This window comes from Cyprinodon tularosa, unplaced genomic scaffold, assembly GCF_016077235.1.
Source record: "Cyprinodon tularosa strain WSP-4 unplaced genomic scaffold, ASM1607723v1 ctg649, whole genome shotgun sequence".
NCBI classification, from domain to species: Eukaryota; Metazoa; Chordata; class Actinopteri; order Cyprinodontiformes; family Cyprinodontidae; genus Cyprinodon; species Cyprinodon tularosa.
Window position 1 is genome coordinate 162,822 of NW_024039395.1, and position 18,254 is coordinate 181,075.

Below are 18,254 nucleotides of genomic sequence, written 5' to 3' on the forward strand. Positions count from 1 at the left end.
AAAACAAAGTGTAAACACACTGCTGTGGAAAAGTAAACCTTATTCTCATCATTTTTATTTTGTAGCTTTTATTATCGGAGATAGATAAAGCAGGTATAAAATCAATAGTTTCAAATGTTATTCAAGGAATGAAAGTTAACCAAACCAATCTGATGCTGTGAAAAAGGAATTGCTGCCTTTTTACATTTTTAATAAAGTGTAGTTAACCAAATTTTGGGGATATTTAGCTGAATTATGAAACCCCGCCCCCAGCCAAGCCAGACTACCACCAGACCATCAGAGTTAAGAAAACACTGAAACAGACCTAATTCAATAACATGAACTCTAAGGAGCAAAGCCAAACCGATGTGGAGGAATGTAAACATTTCTGCAAAGAGAAGATGATCAAAGCTTACCCACAGTGATGTCAAAGACTAACGCTTCACACACGTTTAGTCACAGTTCTAGGGGCCAATCCAGGTAACAGCTTTAGTGGTAAATTACTTTATTAGAGGGCCAATTTGGTTTGGATAGTTTTGCTTTCTGTCAAAAATCAACTTTTTTTCTGAAGTTATCTTTGTCTGATAATGAAATGTAACAGGGCAAACAGTCTCTCACAGCCCTCTATGTGGATAAAGTGGAACTCTGCTCCTCTTTAGATGTTTGTGGAGGATTATCCTCCACCCTGCAGGATTTCATCAAATCCATCTTCTAACACTGTAAGGAAACAAAAGTCAAGTATTTAGAGGCCAAATCAAGTTGCTGTGATCTGATTTTAACCCATTAACTGTGCAGGAGTTGCATCAGATCCTCAAATTCTTGTAAAAACTATCCTGTAGAAGTATTATTCAACAGTGTAAAAATGATGAAAATGATCTTACCTTACTGAACATGATGTCTTGCATGTTAAAAATAACAATACTGTGTGTGTTTGGTCATGCTTTATAAACGCAAATTTCCACATCCTCCCATTTAAACAAGATCCTTGGTAAAACAAAGCAGAATTTTCTCGCTAACAAACACAAAATCTCTCTTGCTCATATAATTCGTCTATAATTCAATCAATGTTTCCTTTGCATATGCAATAAAACCTTAAACTGCTTTTTAGGTGTATATATTCTGGCCTTTACCAAGAAGGCCAATAACGACATTTTCATAAATATATGATTCCTTATCTGGTTTCTCTTTGGTTTTGCTATATAATTTATTCTAAATACTAACTGATCTCTTTGGGTTTTGGTAAATCTCATAACATTATTTCAGTAAAACCCTCTGAGGTGCAGCGGAGGGAGTCTGCATCTCTGATAAAGTGTAACAGGGCGAATAAATGTTACCTGTTCTGTTTAAAGTTGCGACTCACTGCAGTGACACCTGAATAAAGGACTCACTAAGTCGAAGACTAATACATTTTAAATCTTTATTCATGTTGATCGTGCATATTATGACTTCCAGCTAATATAAAGCTCTTAATTCCCTTTCTTAACTTATGTCATAAAGAAAATTTTTAACTGGTTTCAAACCATATATATAATATTTAGTCCAATTATACCCATAAAATCATCAGAAAGAGTGCTAACTTGAAAGTCGCTAACACTCTGAGCTAAAGACCAAAAAAGAAGACGACTGTTCCCAGAATGTTACATCCAAACAAACGAATGGAAAGTTGAGTGGAAGAAAAACTTCAGGGTGGAAAAAAATATGCGTCCGATCAATATCCATGACACAGACCACAGCTGTTGATAATTATGTGTATTCTGTTTTACTGTACGAACGGCTCAGAGTCCATCTGTATAGCTGTGTTCCTCTCCTAGATAAGGCTAATAGATGACATTCTGCTGCCACTTCTTTGTTTCAGTCATGGCAAACAGGCTGGTTCTGCTAGATGAAGGCCGCAATTAAAACAACCCAGACTTTTATAACACCCAAGAAAACCCTCAGGTTGATAACCGTCAAATAATGCTGCATTCATTTATGCAGAATAATTTCTAAGTGTATATAATTTATATACATTACAGAACAGACTGTCTGATGGGTCAAGAATACTGCATCTAAAAATCCCTCCCCAAGGAGGTTGTTTTCATCAGCATTGGTTGGTCTATTTTAAAAATAATATAATTTATGGACGGATTTTGCTGAAATTTTTAGAGAAAAAGTTTTGTGACTGGTTACAAATAATATTTTGGTGATGATCCGGATCAATCCAGGAATTATTTGAAAGATATCATGAAAACAGGTATTAATGTAAGGTGTGAGTCAAACGGAGCTACTTGGCAGAGGTCTGCCTCTCTGCGAGGGCTTTTCTTGTTTTTTCATACTCACATTTCCAAAGAAAGTTGGTTTTTACAAACTGTAAGTCATAATCATCCAAATGAACACGAATCAATGCTATAAATATGTCAAACTGTATGCAATCTTTACAATATTTATATATTCTGGAACTGTTTGTGCAATGAGGGTCCTTAAGTTTAAATTTGAAGGAAAATAAATCAAAGGTATCTATTATTTTGTTCAAGTTATAAAGTGCCTAAAGTTCTCTTCTGGTGACTTAAACAATTAGAAGCAGCTAAATGTGAGAGAAAATGTGAAACTGGTTCCTCCTAAACAGTTAATTCAGTGCCTTCAGTCCCTTGGTCCTACTAGCTTAAATCTAAATACAATCCAACCCGGATTGTTTAAAGGAAGTATTTCTCTTTATCTCACTGATCCCATGTTTGTGATCCAATGTGTGGAGCTCATCCTCGTTTTCTGGTTTTGCTCTTAACTCTTTAAACATTTCATATCTGCCTATTCACAATATTCAAAGAAATAAATCCACCATGAAGGAGGGAGAAGAACAAACCCAATGCCATAAGGGCAAATAGTGAAGAGTGAGAAATGTGCAGATAAGATAAAAACGACCTTTCATCTCCTCAGAAAGCCGTGCAGATACAAACAGAACTGGAATCGGGTCCAGTAGAGGCCCTCCACCTGGTCGGTGGTTATTGACAGCAAAAAAGAGACAAATGTGTTGCACAAACACACCAATAAGAAAGGTCGGCACTGATCACTGTATGCTTCATAGCAGCTAACGATGAAACATCGCCTCACAAAACACTGAGAGGCAAAAAGCATCAACTGGCACTTCTTCCTACAAACGTATGGGTTTTAACTGGTAACATTTTTTTTCCTGATCCTGTAGCACAAACAGGAGCGTTTTATTTTTTCATGGCAAAGTTTGCTCTATTGAATGACAACTTAAAGTTGCGGAGGTAATAAAAAAGGGCACGGGTAAAACAGGCACAGAAGAGGGGCAGCTACTCACAGGAGGAAACCTTGACATTCACTTGAAGGCTGTGCTCAGCAAAGCCCGGCTCTGTCGGCCGTTTGCAGTCCTTTGTGAAGTTGTTTACTATCTCTGCACTCTTTAAGTCAGTTCTCAAGATTTCTGGATTCTCCAGAGAAAGAAGAAAAACATGAGGGAGGATCTGCTGTGCATCAACACTTGGACTGTAGAAAGTCTGGACCTCGTTCAAGGATATAAGCTCCTCCGTTTCTCATCAGTCATCATTTTAAATAAAGATTCTCTAATAATGTAACAATTATCACCCCAGTCATTAAATCAGTGCATGTGGACTAATGTGAGCCTGAAAGCTCTGAAAAGAAGCCAAAGGTCCAGGCGACAGAAGGACTTTAGATCCGTCACTGAGGCTGCTGAGATCGTCTCTCCTCCAGACAACGACAAACCCACATCGACACGACCTCAGCATTTCCATCGTTGTAGTGGACGATAAAAGAATGCTCCTGCAAAAATAGAAATAAATGTACGTTAAAAAACAAAACAAAATATACCCAAACTACAACAGCGATCAGGCTTAACTTTATGACTATCTGCCAAAAAGTGATTTCCTGTCCACAACAACCCAAAGATACTTGACTGGATTAAGGTTTGGGAATAGGGAGAGGCCAAGTTCAGGCTGGATCTCCTTATATTCTGAAGAGAGTCTGGCTGCAGACCTGCAGTGTCAGGACCCAGACCTGCACCGTTAGGACCCAGACCTGCAGTGTCAGGAGGACCCAGACCTGCTCTGTCAGAAAGGACCCGGACCTGCACTGTCAGAAAGGACCCGGACCTGCACTGTCAAGAGGACCCAGACCTGCTCTGTCAGGAGGACCCAGACCTGCTCTGTCAGGAGGACCCAGACCTGCAGTGTCAGGAGGACCCAGACCTGCTCTGTCAGAAAGGACCCGGACCTGCACTGTCAAGAGGACCCAGACCTGCTCTGTCAGGAGGACCCAGACCTGCTCTGTCAGGAGGACTCAGATCTGCACTGTCAAGAGGACCCAGACCTGCTCTGTCAGGAGGACCCAGACCTGCTCTGTCAGGACCCTTCATTGCAGTCCTGCAAAGAGGGGTCTGCACTGTCAGGACAGTAAGTTTATTCCGGAAGTTGTTGAAAAGCATCAAATTAACATCTTATTCTGAAATAACAGTCTAAGTTTCAGTAAATTCCTTCTTACCTCAGTCTCTAAAACTCAACTGTAACTTTTAAAAACCCATAAAACAATTAAAATTACTTTTTTATCATCAAACAGATTATTTTTTTATTACAAGCATTATTATGTTGTTTTTTTGTAAAAGGGTATGAAGTTGTGCCATTTGTTTCATCCCAGCCATGGATCACAAGCTGTTGACAAAATAAAAACAAAGTAAACAAGAACGGCAATAAAACCTTTTAAATATTAATGTCTGACAGATTTGAATGGACAACATCCTGGGTTTAACGACCTACTTGAGCCGTAATGGGTTGAAAACTGAGATATGTAATAAAAAAAAGCTTTAAAAAATTAAAGTCAGAATAATTTCCCCTGCTTTTCATTAGCCGAGCAAACAAATCAAAACACATATGCTCCACCTGGTAACTGGCAGCTCATAAAGTTGGTCAAATAGCAGCGGTGTACGCTTGCAGCAGGACTGGAAAAGAAATGTCACATGTGATATCTCAGTCGGAGCAAACCCGGTCACCCGATCCCCCTCCAAGACTTTCTACACTAAAGCTAGGGGTCAAAGAGGTCACCCAGAGGTCAGGGATGAAAGGGGAGCAGGCTGTAAATGAGACAAATTAACTCAGGCTGACCAGGAGTTTTATTTGAGATGTCTCCATGTCCAATTACATAAGCAGCGGTTTGAGCAGGCAGCTTAAATGAACCTGTCAGCACTGATTTCCACCATATCAGTCCTTAACAACAAGAGATCACTTCAGTTGTGCACAGTTTAGATTCTAACAAGGAGATCAATCAGAGCAAACAGGACAAAGACTATTGCTTGGCCTAGTCGAGACACAGCCAATGTCGATGAGGCTGTGCAACAAAGCCAATAGTAAACTAAAACTGGTTGGCAGAGTTTGGAAACAACATAACATGGATTACATGGCATATGTCACACATTCTTCATTAGTTTTCAGATTTTATGTTCCACTGACTTTTACTCAGCATTCTGGACATTCATGTTATGTAGCCTATCTCAATGGACATTTACAGGATGTAGAAACAGGAGTCATATTATAACATTATTAAGTGTCTAATGCTAGTGTCCTTAATAATTGATGAAGATGGATTGAAAAATAGATATTAGACTGATTTCTCGGCTTCTTTAGCCTTTATAGGCTTCTTTAGCCTTTATAGGCTTCTTTAGCCTTTAAGTAGGCCTACTGGTATCCAAGGGGAAGCACAACCATAACCATGTCTTTGGATTAGAGCTAAAAAATGGTTTGTAGCTGTTAAAAACTAAGATTATTTAGGGATCCACTCATATAGTCCATGCATCAGTTCATACCCTGCAGGGATACTCAACTGTTTGTCATTTTCTATATTCGGCAGCAGATTTGTTGTTGGTTTTAAACTGTGGACTTAAAAACCTGCAACAAATAAACAAGTTCAGACTGTAAAATTAGTAACAAAAAGTAGGACACATTGTTGGTGATGTTCTACTTTTTCCCTCTCAGTATTGTTTTAATCTATTTGCGGTTATGAAGGGAGATGTTTGGAGGTGTATATTCACTTATATTAGATTTAGAGTGTCTAGTGTCGCTAGGATTACCTCTCAATTAACGTAAAACCACTGCAACAGAGTAAACGGTTACATATCTCGGAGTGCTTGGACAGTGAACAAAGCATACAGGCTGTGAAGGACTGGTTGGTGCAAGCCCCATCAATCCTTTTGCCCTTCTAATGGGCAGCTAGGGTTAACACAGTCTGAGGTTAATTACTGGCAAATCAGTTCGAGCATGTGTGTCAGTTAGAGACACATGCATAGCGGACGCTTCTGGGTGCCCCTCTAAGAGCTGGACATCCACCTCATCAATCTTTCTTCTTTGTCTCTGGGCTGAACTAGTGATACCAAAATAAGTGCAAAGTCCCAAGTGACAGTTTTTAATTTAAGTTCCACAGCCTCTGCTCCAGAAATTAACCCTGACAGGCCAGAGGAATCTGCTGGAGTTTGACCTGGATGAAGATGCCTGTCAAAATAGACCAATGTGCCTTCAACGCGTGTGGCTTTTCATGGCGGTTGAAGTTTGAGGGTGAGAAAAGTCCCTGATCTGACTAAAGGCTTTGTCATCAAAATTTTAATAAAACTAAACACTTTATCTACAGGGATGTTAATGCAAAATGAAGTCGATGTATCTCAGTCTTTAAAATCTATATTTCAATAAGAGAAATGCTTGACTGGTTTTGAAATAAAATCACCAGAAATTGCAAAATTTTTGGATTCAAGGGACTTTGCAGACATTTGGGTCGAATTTGTGTTGCTGTAAAATACAATTAAAGGTAAGACAGAGACAGATAAATTAAGAGATTCGGCTTAAGTTACAAAACGTTCACAGTGTACCAGTACTACTTACAACACTGCAAGAGCATTAGGAATCCATTAAATATTCTTGAAAATATTCAGAATGCATCCTAGAAACAGCAATTTGTGGGATGTTTCCTTCTAGAGGCTGTTTGGTGGATGATCTCTTTCCTTAAGAAAGGCTGAGATAAGAGAAGTGTGGGTGACATGTTGGTGGTTAGACTACAGATTTTCCAAATGTAGATGTGTGGCGAAGGACGCCTTTAGGATACTAGTCAAGAGATGGAAATGCTTCCTGGATACTGTGGAGTGACAACCTGACCTGGTGCGTTTACTGGTGGAGAAAGGAATCATCACTAGTTACTAAGGATCAGCTAGCCTTTCATTGGAAAGATGGATAATTAGCAGGGCCATTAGTACACATTAGGACACAGAGGTTGTGTCCTCCGTATTTTTTCTATTTTAATTTTTTTGCTTTAATTGTGATATAAACTAAAAATAAATCACAATATTATTTTTCATAGTAGAAATATGTTCAAATGCTGGCTGTCCTTACCAAGAGTGAACAGGTTAGGCACTCATCCACATAATAGTTTAAACGTGAAAAATCTCATTTCAATTATATTGGAATGTCTTTTGTGACACATTTCTAAACACTTGTAGATAAAGACTTCACAAGAAAAAATACATTAAATCAACTTTATAAGTCATAAAAATGTTCTTTTTTCTCCTTAAGACTCTGTATTAAATAGCTGAATTAAAAACATTATGGATGAGCATGCCGTTGAACCACCCTAGAAGTTCTGACTCTTATCCTCAGTATTTTTCAGTCCCTGCACATGGCTCTGATCAGGAGGAACAGGACCAAAGAAACACCCTTGACGCATGTGGAGTGGAGGAAACACCCCACCATGCTACAAGGTGGAGGAAATGCTCCCAGGCTGAAGCCCCCGACAGAGATATCATGATAAAGGAAAATCACAAGGACTATTTTTAGAGTTTAGCAGGTTCATTTCAATGGCAGATCGGACAAGCAGTAAATGTTGATTAAATAATGAACACTGAAACAGACATTTAGAAGTTACCATATTAAAGAATTTCTTTTTTCTTTTTGTAAAATAACCCCCTAAGCCTAAAGAGTTAAAATGCATCAGGAAGCAACAAAAAAATACAAACATAAATTTAATATAATTTTCAGCACCACGGAGAGCGCAGTGAAAATGTGACAGCTAGCAGGGTGCCTTTTCTAAAAAAAAATTGACCAAACAATCTGTCTTTACATTGTTCTTTAACAAAACAATTCACTCATATTGGTTGAAGTTCTGTCATATCGTATATTTGAAGATTCAAGCCAGGGGAATTTAGTGGGTTTGCTCAAATTTGTATACATTTATTCAATAAAATAATAAATCAAAATGTTTTTGCTTTAAAATGTGTGGGTGGCTGGTCCTGGTAATCTATGCATAAAAAAACATTTTGAAGCAAGACCTTATTACATTATTGTAACAGCTGCCATGCTCTAACAGTCAAAGCAAACGTTAACAAGATGAAAAAAGTAGTTAAAATCTTTCCATTCCTGCGTTTAATTTCCTATGTTTTCTTTGTCATAACAATATATCTGTTTGTAAATATTTTAATAGAAACTATATCAGGGTAAATAACCTTGGACTGTAAAGTCCAAAACCTTCTTTCTTTTCCTCTCTCAAAACCACACATCATATCATGTAGTAATTAAATCACCTGTACCTTAAATTAAGTTGGAAACCTTCATTAAAGGACTTATGAATGCAGAGTGAATAACCACTCGTCGGATTAGGTCGTTCAAGGTGTCCGACTTTCCGCTGTATTAAACCGCGGTCAGAGGTGAGATGGGAAAAGGATTCATTTAAAAGTTACATTAATCACCGCCTTGCCAAATCAAACTGGGATAATCACCTGCAACTGCTCTACTCAAAAGGAAACGACCGAAACCCAGGGGAAATTCTACCTAACACTTTAATTGTTTGAAGCCTTTGAAGGGTCTGTGTAATCCAAGATTAATTTATGCAATTTTAAATAACTCTGCGCATGATTAATAAGCACAGATGAAATTAAAAGCAGTCCAGGGCAATTAGAACAAGAGACTGGTCATCACCTCATTAGAATGGTGTTGGAGATAACACAGAGTGTGTGTGTGCGTGTGTGAGAGGAAAAGGTGAAGAGGTAGATAGAATAACTAGGTCTTTACAGATTTCCATGCTAATCACCACATCCCATTGGAAACCTGCTGATATTAGAAGGTGAGTCTATGTATAACGTCCAACTTATGATGACTTAACTGAGGAGTCTTAAAATGTAATTTACCCTCAATGACTAAAAATCTGTGACTTCAATGTGAATTTTCAGAGATCAATTTCCTTGATCACCACCATATGACGTTCCCTCTCTGTGTACCTTTGGGTGTCAGATGTACTGAGATAATTAGGAGGGAAATAAGGATTTTTTGCACTTGCTTTAAGCGCAGTGTTTACTTATGTTCTTATTTAATAAAGAAGATACTGATGCAGATCTAATTAACATATTTTCACCAAGTGGTGAGTGAACAGGAATCTTGTGAGGAATTACATTTGCAATAGGCAACTGAGCAAACAGCTAGGTTTGACGTTAGAAGTAATTGTTTCTGTTTTAGCAGTGTGTGTAACGTCTGGCGATATATAATCCCTCTGTTTTTATATAGTGTACTATTTATGGACATGGGTTAAAAAAAGGCTTTCGTATTCTGCCTTGTACTGTTTCAATTCACAAGAACAGCAGACCGAGAACGGACAAAGTCCCGGGATTCTTGCCTCTCCCCATTTACCCAGCATGCATCACTGCAGACTTGTTCGTTCTTGAGATTGAAAGCTGTCCCAGCATGCACCGCGGCAGCAGCACCTTTCAATGGAGCGCTCACAGAGCTCAGAGTATCAAGTTAAAAGTTATCTTTTTTGTTGCCGTTGTTCAATAACAATACGTTCTAAGGTCATTTGAGGCAAGAACAATATACTGTTAAGCGTCACTATATGGTCCATTTAATGCGTAATTTAACAAAATGTTGCCGAAGTTGAGAGGACCGCGGCAACCAGTAGAGCTCCGACAGTAACGACAGCCAGGGCTAACCACAGCCCGTCTGCAGCAGCCCTCTCTCGGCATAGCCGTGTGTGAGAGACCGCTGGTTATAATGGAGATAATTTTGTTTTATTTGGCAAAATGTTTATTTGATTTGTGTTTATTTGATCTCAATAATTATTCCCCCACCACGTCACCGCACGCAGCACTTCTATTCCAATTGAACCATATTTATGCTGCATGCTCCCATTCTCCCCAAGTCCATACTTTCCTGTGTTCTTCTCAAGAACATGCTTGGCGAGGACACAAGCCCGTACTCGCATCCTGGTGTTTTGAGAAACGGCCTAAATGTGATCTCCTGAATTCTTTAGAAAGACAATGACTTAATACTTGGCACCCCAATAATCCTTGAATCTAACTGAATAGTACTGAAGGTAAAAGATGAGGATTTTATGCCTTTTATTCATATGTTTGATTGACGAAACAATGCATCAGCTTTACAAAAGTCTCTTGCTAAGTAAAAGTGCTAGCTTTCTGTCTTAGAGCAACTCTGATTACCACTTCCTTCTTGGAGGAAGACATGTAGCTTGGGATCTTCACAGTACTTCTCTTTATCTTCGCCACTTCACAGATAAGGGATAGCACAAATCACTGCTGTATTTACTGTAAAAGTCTTTTGGAGAAAAAATAAAATCTCTCTCTGGCTGCCAGTGTTCCCTAGCATTGTTTAAATGGTTAGAAATTTATTTTTGACAAGTCACTAATGTATGTTGCTCAATTATTGTTGAGCAGCCTGTATTGCAATGCTGAAATCCTGAAAAAAAAAAAAACATCTGTAGTTTTAAGGAATTTTGGACTTTTCCCCCTATTTTCCCAAATGGATTGTTTGCTGATTGTTATGTCTAAATTATGTCAAATCAGGTCATCCAATTTGAGTTACCTTGAAGCTTGAGCTTTATTTGCACAATAATTCTTTAAGCCTGGCATACACAGTGTGACTTTTTCAGTCACACAGCTACAGCTAACACTGTGCGACGAAACTCCAGGGTTTCATCGCACAGTGTGAGTTCACAGCTCATGATGTATGTTCTAACATTGTGTGGCTTGACGCTGTGAGGCGATCTACCTGCTCACACTGTACGTCTAAAAACCACGTCAGACTCAGCTCCGCAGTGAGATTGTGCTACTTGGACTCAATTTGTGCAATTTTGTGCTGAAAGACCTAAAAAGAAAAGGCGACATATTTCGACAAACATGGCTGAGCAAGCGTGGCTACTACGTTCTGTCAATTTTATAAAAAGAACTCCATTTCACTCGCACCACTTCATGCTTTGTGTTTTCATCTGAGAGGAAGAAGAAGAATCCTTGTTTGCACATGCACACTGAGCGATTTGCCACAATTCCTGATCGGGAGGTGGTCATGAGAATCTGATCGCCCCTCGTTAACCCCTGTACACTACACTACGCACAACTTACGTTCACGCTGAAAGTCGGGCCAATCGAAAAATTTTACACGACTGGAAAGTCAGCCCAAGAAGGACAAAAAATTTTACAGTATATCTCCGGCTTTAAAATATACCAAAATATCATTTCTTTGCCATTGTTGATAATTTTAACATTATCTCAACTACTTCAGACCGACAGGGACTATAAATGTGGATTTTTCCTTATAGTTTTAATGTGACTGTAAACCCAGCTACTATATAGTACAGAAAAGAAATAACGGCAGAAAGGCAAAGCGGCAACAGGGTTTACATCAATGAAATCCCAGGGGACGAATGTGAAAACATAAGTCAGCGAAGGCCCTGACAGAGATGTTTATGGGGGAGACAACACCAATATTTAGGCACAGGAGGTGCAATGATATAAAAGCATGTATGTGAAAAGCCTTTTTGCACATGTATTGATGTCAACATCTTCATTTTCTTTTAGAGAGGCTGCTTGAAAAGTTTTAAAACAATTTTAATGTAAAACTCATTGCAGATATCTCTCTTCGAAATGTTCATAAAAACACCTACTTACATCTTTACACACATAAATATATAACTTCTAGTTTACTGGATGAGGCTGTTTAACATGGTTCCATTGTTGCGTTTCTGACAAACAGCTTGAAAATTATTATTTCCCCTTTTTTCCATTAATATGTGTTTATGTAAATCCAAATGACTCTGGAGACAAGTCAGAGACATGAGGGGGTTCTTTTGTGAAAAACTGAGGGGCTCATCTGGCGTCTCTGGGGCTGAAAGGGGCTAAGAAATTGTAAGCGCCTTAACATGGAGGCCAGTGAATAGGCAACTAAATAATGGGAGGGCTCCATTTATAAGGGTGCTAAAAGGCGAAGGTTGTTTGCTGAGGAACAGGGGAGGAAGAGAGAAGCAAGAGGTGAAATGATGCTGAAAGAAACAGCACAGAAAGGGTGAAAGGTGGTTGTTTTTTTAACTCTGAGATGGTAAACAAAGTGTTTTATTTTGTTTCACAAATGTTTAAAATGTTAATAATTTCTTAATTTAACTACTTTTAGTAATGCCCAGGCGGGGACAAAGCCTGATCCCAAACAAAAGCAGGAAACCTCAGAGAGGATAGGTGATCACCAAATAGCAGCAGCATGTCCAGGTGGTCGGAAAGACTCCTCCACTCATCAATGTCATTAGCCTGTGATGACAGGATAGGGTGTCCACAATAAAACATTTATCAGAATAAGAGGAAAAGCAGCACTTCTGAGGGGACTGTTGTTCAGAGGGAGCAGTAAGCCTCTTGTATTTCTGTTTGATTCCAGCTTTTATCCTTTCACATGTAGATATGCACAACATTGCTCTCAACCACGAGTTGCCTATTGGTCAGTGTGACCATATAAGGTCCATCCATTTATGACAATTTACTTAATTTCCTCAAGAGTGTCTAATTAAGCATTAAAGCTACAGTGTGTAATTTTTAGCGACATCTAACGTTCAGACTGCAGACCGCAGCAACATGGACATCTCCCCCCACCGCTTCTCCCCCCAACAGTACGGCGAGTGTTACGGGACAAAATGTCTTCCACGACGTCCGCATCACCTACCTTCTCAAGTGATGAGGTTTGTTTACATAGATAATTTTAATACTGCCATCTATTGTTCAGTACCGTCTCAGTTCATCTCTCTCAACTTGCCGTAGTTACTTTCGAGTGTAATGGGCGATCTCGCAATCGCTAGTTTGTTGGCTCTGCGCAGCCGTAGCGCAAAGATGTCTGCCTCCATGGCTGCGAGACCCGCTCCTATGTAATTATAAATAACGAATTCTAAGGCAACGCAAATATTAAGGTTAAGAGGCTGAGCTCGTAGATGATGATAAATAACATAGTTATGTATAAAATAACATAGTTATGTATAATATATTACATTTCTGACTGTATATCCCTGTAATTATTACACACTGTAGCTTTAAAGAAGGATCCTGAGTCTATTTTTGTTTGAATTTAGGTATTGAATAACAGAGTGACACTTGTGTTTCAACAGACACCTAAAACCATCAGATTTCTGAAAGTCAGTTCAGTTGATTTATAGACTAATTTTACATGCAACTCCACATGTATGACAAGGAGTTAATCTGATTTAGAATGAAGACTCATACTACTACGCTGCTATAAGTTAGAGTAGTGCTTAGTATCGACACAAAGACTGATATGAGACTTGGAACGTATATATTTTCAGGACATTTTAAAATAAACTAACAGAGTGAGGGCATAAAGAAAACTACTTGCCAGCCTCCCTTTCATGTTTGCATTTTTAAGCCATATTTTATCTATCTAAGTTTAAACTTTAAAAAAAAATGCAGATTGCCAAATGAAATGAGAAATTGCTCTTCAGAAAAATAGACTTCTGATAGAAATTAGATCTAATTTAATAGGTTGTATATCACTATTCAAACAAAGAGCTTCTCATGCATCCAGTCTAAGCTTTAGTAGTTAGGCAACAATTGTTACAATGTCTGTTTAAAAACAGCACTTGTTGATTTTTATCAGGACAACATAAATTTGTATCAGTGTATATTTTTTTTTATCTTAAATTAGACACTATTAAAGTAACATTTAGTAACTTTTAGCCACTAGGGATGCTAGACCTGTAACTTCCAGGTTTAGTGCCTCTGAAGGTCTCCCATGTTTTGGAATCTGATAGCAGACCACTTTGAGCTGGGAGTTAAAGAAGTCAACAAGAACCTTTGGCTTAGTTAGCTGTGACTTTGGGTCACATGACTTATTTAGTAACAGATCCAACCTTCTCATCACATATGCAGGTCTTTGAGCAGGGCAGACTAGAAGGAGCACTGATAGACACCAGGTGTTGTATGTTGTAGGGGTGTCCCGATTCAACCTTTACATTTCTGATACGTTATTGATATTGACAATCAATAATGCAAATTATACATCCTTTTATTACATAAAATCTATCAGGTGATATTTGTCAAATAAAAAATACTTAACATCAAGTAGAAGAACTGACCCATTTCCTTTTCACCAAACAGTTTCATAATCTTTGTTGAAGATTTCAGAGGCAAGTTGATAGATTCCGATATTCATCTTTTGGCTGATATGGCTGATATTTCAGATATTGATATCGGATAAGGACACTCCTAATATATTGACCTATAAAGAATTATTTAATATATCTCAAATCAAGCTAATACTACAACATTTAAATATGCTTAAAGTTCCATGGCTGGTCCTCAAGATCTTTTGTCCCACAGATTTTAAAGGCATCCCGGCTCCATTACATCTAATTTTAATGACTGAATTACCTCTTCAGTCATCAAGTTTGGCAAAGGCTGAGCTATTAATTTGATTCACCTTTGTTAGAGTAGAGATGCATCTAAAACCTACAGGACAGTAGATATACATGTTTTATACATTTGTATTGGGTAGCAAATACCATATATCCCTTCAATAGTTACTTCATTTAGGACAGAGATATTTTAATGAACAAGATAAAAAAAGGCTTTTTGTGAAAGAGCATGTAATGGGACATAACATAAGGGAAAACCTACACCAAAGATAGGAGAGAATAATGCTAATGATAAACAAACAGCAAGAAGGTGAGTGTTTACAGACATGAGACAACATTATTTGCTCAGCGTCTGCACTATTGTGTGATTTTTCTGCATAACTTTCCACAGAGAAAGGAAAGTGAGAGTAAATGGGGACAGTTTTTGTGCACCACAGGAGAGAAGGGGAGCGGTGACCAAGTGCATTAACATACAGATAGAATAGGAAAAGAGTTTTAATGTACTCAGGAGGCTGAAGGAATGGAGATGTAGAATGAGAGGTGGAGAGGAAAGGGCCAATGAAGACGAAGAGAGAGGAAGACAATCAGCACAGTGGTGACACAAAGGCAGGCATCCGTGACCTTATATCTCACTTCATCATGCAGAAAAAGAAATAAAAAGGCCTACAGGAAGGAAAAAAAGGCAAGAGTAAAAAGAAGATGAGAAGGATGGAGGGAAAGACCAAGTCGGAAATACAGAAAACGAAGAAAATTTAAAAAACAGCTTAGGGATCACCGAAAAGTGTGTAAGAATGAGAACATGGAGGTGAAAAAGAAGCTAAAATCAGCTTTAGGAATGGGCTGAAAGAAACCAAAGCATTGAAAAGCTTTAAAGGACAGAGAATCTGTGAATAGAAATAGAAACAACAGAATATTAAGACACACACAGGTCCAGTATCTGACACTCTGCATACTAAAGGAGAGACAGTGGACAACTTGTGCCTGGAGACAAGTGGGCACCAGAGACTCTATCCAGGGCGAAACAAAGAAAAAGAAAAGCTCAACGGTGAACTATCTATGGGTTCAAAGTGACCCTACTAAAAGGTTGTTGGTTGTGAGGACAGCCAGAGGTGACATCTATTTTATGATGGAAAGTTTCTGAATAGAAATTAATAAGAAGTGCAGAAAATAAAAGAAACCAGCTGAGATCTTCACTCCTCCTTTGTGGTGTGAGACTGAGAACATGCCTTCTGTTAGCAGTTCTGCATTCACACCTTGCAGCACTCTGTCCTCACAACGTTAACCTTCACCACTCATTTCTCTGAGGAACTGGAAGCTGCTGTCATTGCTCCTAATGCAGGATCCTGACCGTGTTTCAGCTCTTAAAAGCCCGTTAGTGTAAATGTCCGGCCTTGTGTGCTAATGCTTGAAGTTAGAAACCTGTCAAGTTCACGCGGGGCCAGAGATGCTTGGCTTGGCTTGCTAAGCTGTCAGACAAGACAGAAAGAACTCAAACTGTTTGGTAAAGTCACTTCTTTTATTTAGAAACTGACAACGCAGCTCTAAATCAGCTATCTAACAACTTATTTTTCCTGCCAGACACAAGCGCATGTCATGTAATGTTTGTCAGTACATGAATAACCAAGATTACTGACACTTTAATGGAACCTTAAGCTATGAAGTATTAAGCTCTAACATCTCCAGATATTTGTTTGCTTTGAGTAATTCAAAAGCTGTTTTTTCTGAATTCTGAATGTATTTTCACAGTTTGCTCAAAGTCATGTCCAATCTTTGTTAAATGAATGCATGTAAGGACAGATCTCATCAGTGATAAATTGTTTCTCATAAGACAAGACAAGAGAAAGTTAAGTAGAACAAGTACAAAAATGTACAAAGTAGATGTAATTCTAAAACATGTTCATTTAAGCATAAATAGACTATATTGGAGTATATTCAAGTCCAATATAATATGTTTGTGTATATATATATATATATATATATATATATATATATATATACCGTATTTTCACGACCATAAGGCGCACCGTACTAAAAGGCGCAGTCTCAGTTATGTGTCCCATTTCTGTATTTAACACACACATAAGGCGCACCGGACTATAGGGCGCGTTTTTTATATACAGGTACATGTCCTCTACTACCTTTAAATACCTCTACTGCGTATTTTAAAAATACAGCGGGCCCAAAACTGAGTATGACTGTGCTTTATTCATGTATTTATTACAAATTAATCAAACCTGCGTACTGGCCATGAGACAGACACATCGCAGATGACACAGCGCTGTGATCACTCCTAAATTAACTTAAAATCCTGAAACCTGCCGACGGAATATGTTCGCTTTTATTGCCGGTATCCTGATGCCTGCACTGTAAATTATTTAGATGAAAAACACCTGCCAGCCGCCGTGTGAGGCTGCTGTTGAAGGGATTTACTGTCGGTGTACCGCTGGTATGTGGGGGTCTGAGCGCCTCCGACAGAAATAGATAATCTGGATGAACTGACTGCAATTATTAAGTTTTCAGGTGGCCTTTCTCACTTAAAAACATATTAAAACTACTTTATTCCCACTGATCACAGCAAATATAGCTGCAAGATTTAGATTATTTAGATGAAAAAACACCTGCCAGCCACCGCGCTGAAGAGGAGGAGACGCGCTCAGAGGCTGCTGTTGAATTAAGTTTTCAGGTAGAAAAATAGAGCGGGAGCAAAACTGAGTATGTTTGTGCTTTATTCATGTATTTATTACAAAGTATTAATCAAACCCATCAAAGTCATCATCCTCTGTTTCTGAATTAAACAGCTGCGCTAAATCAGACATGCCAATTTCCCATTCTTCGCTGTCAGTCACTTTCCGTGCAGCGCGGCTCCTCAGAAATAATGCCGGCTTTTGCGAAAGCTTGAAGAACAGAGCCAGCAGACACGTTAGTCCAAGCATCTACAATCCATCCGCAAACGGTGGCGTAACTTGCCCGGCGCTGCCTTCCATTTATCCTGAAACTGTGCTCTCAGTCTGTCACCCATCGCTCCCACGCCGCTCACAGCCTTACTGTGAACGGCCGCTTTCACACTGATGTCGAGCGGTTGAAGTTCCTTTGTCAGACCCCCGGGATAACGGCGAGCACAGCGTTCATTTGATTCATCTTTTTTTTTCACATCGGCTGTGAGATGGGCACGCAGCGATGGTGATGCGTGAAAAAAAGCACCTGGTCTCCTCACATACACCTGCCTTTCATCATCTCCCCAGCCCGTTTCATTTGCGTTAATATCATATGTCATCAGAGCGCTGTGTCTGTCTCGCTGTCAGCTCCCAGATCAGCTTCTCTGATTGGTTGATGCGGCGCGTCCAGCAGCAAAACTTCAATTTTTCCATCTCGAGCAGCAGCAGCGCGTTGGCGGCGCGCTCCCGACGCGCTGCACCTGCAGCTCAAAACGCGCTGCGGGACCTTTTGCTGCACCTATACGCGCGTCAACCATTGACTTTGCATGTAAACTCGCTGCTTCTGCTGCACCTGCTGGGTCCGGTTCACACCGATGTCCAGCGGTTGAACAGCGAGCACAGCGTTAATTTGTTTCCCCATGTTTTTCACATCAGCTGTGAGATGGGCAC

The 18,254-nt window shown here is 39.1% G+C and overlaps 1 protein-coding gene across 2 annotated transcripts in view; it reads right to left on the reverse strand.

The window, feature by feature from the left end:
• Positions 1-1,382: 1,382 nt before the first annotated feature.
• map2k5 (mitogen-activated protein kinase kinase 5) overlaps positions 1,383-18,254 on the reverse strand; it is a 67,837-nt gene continuing 50,965 nt past the window's right edge. For both annotated transcript variants that reach the window (XM_038308834.1, XM_038308835.1), the window contains one exon: positions 1,383-3,759. In XM_038308834.1, the coding sequence (XP_038164762.1) occupies positions 3,658-3,759 (102 nt within the window). In that variant the 3' untranslated portion in view covers positions 1,383-3,657. The remainder of the gene's footprint in view (positions 3,760-18,254) is intronic.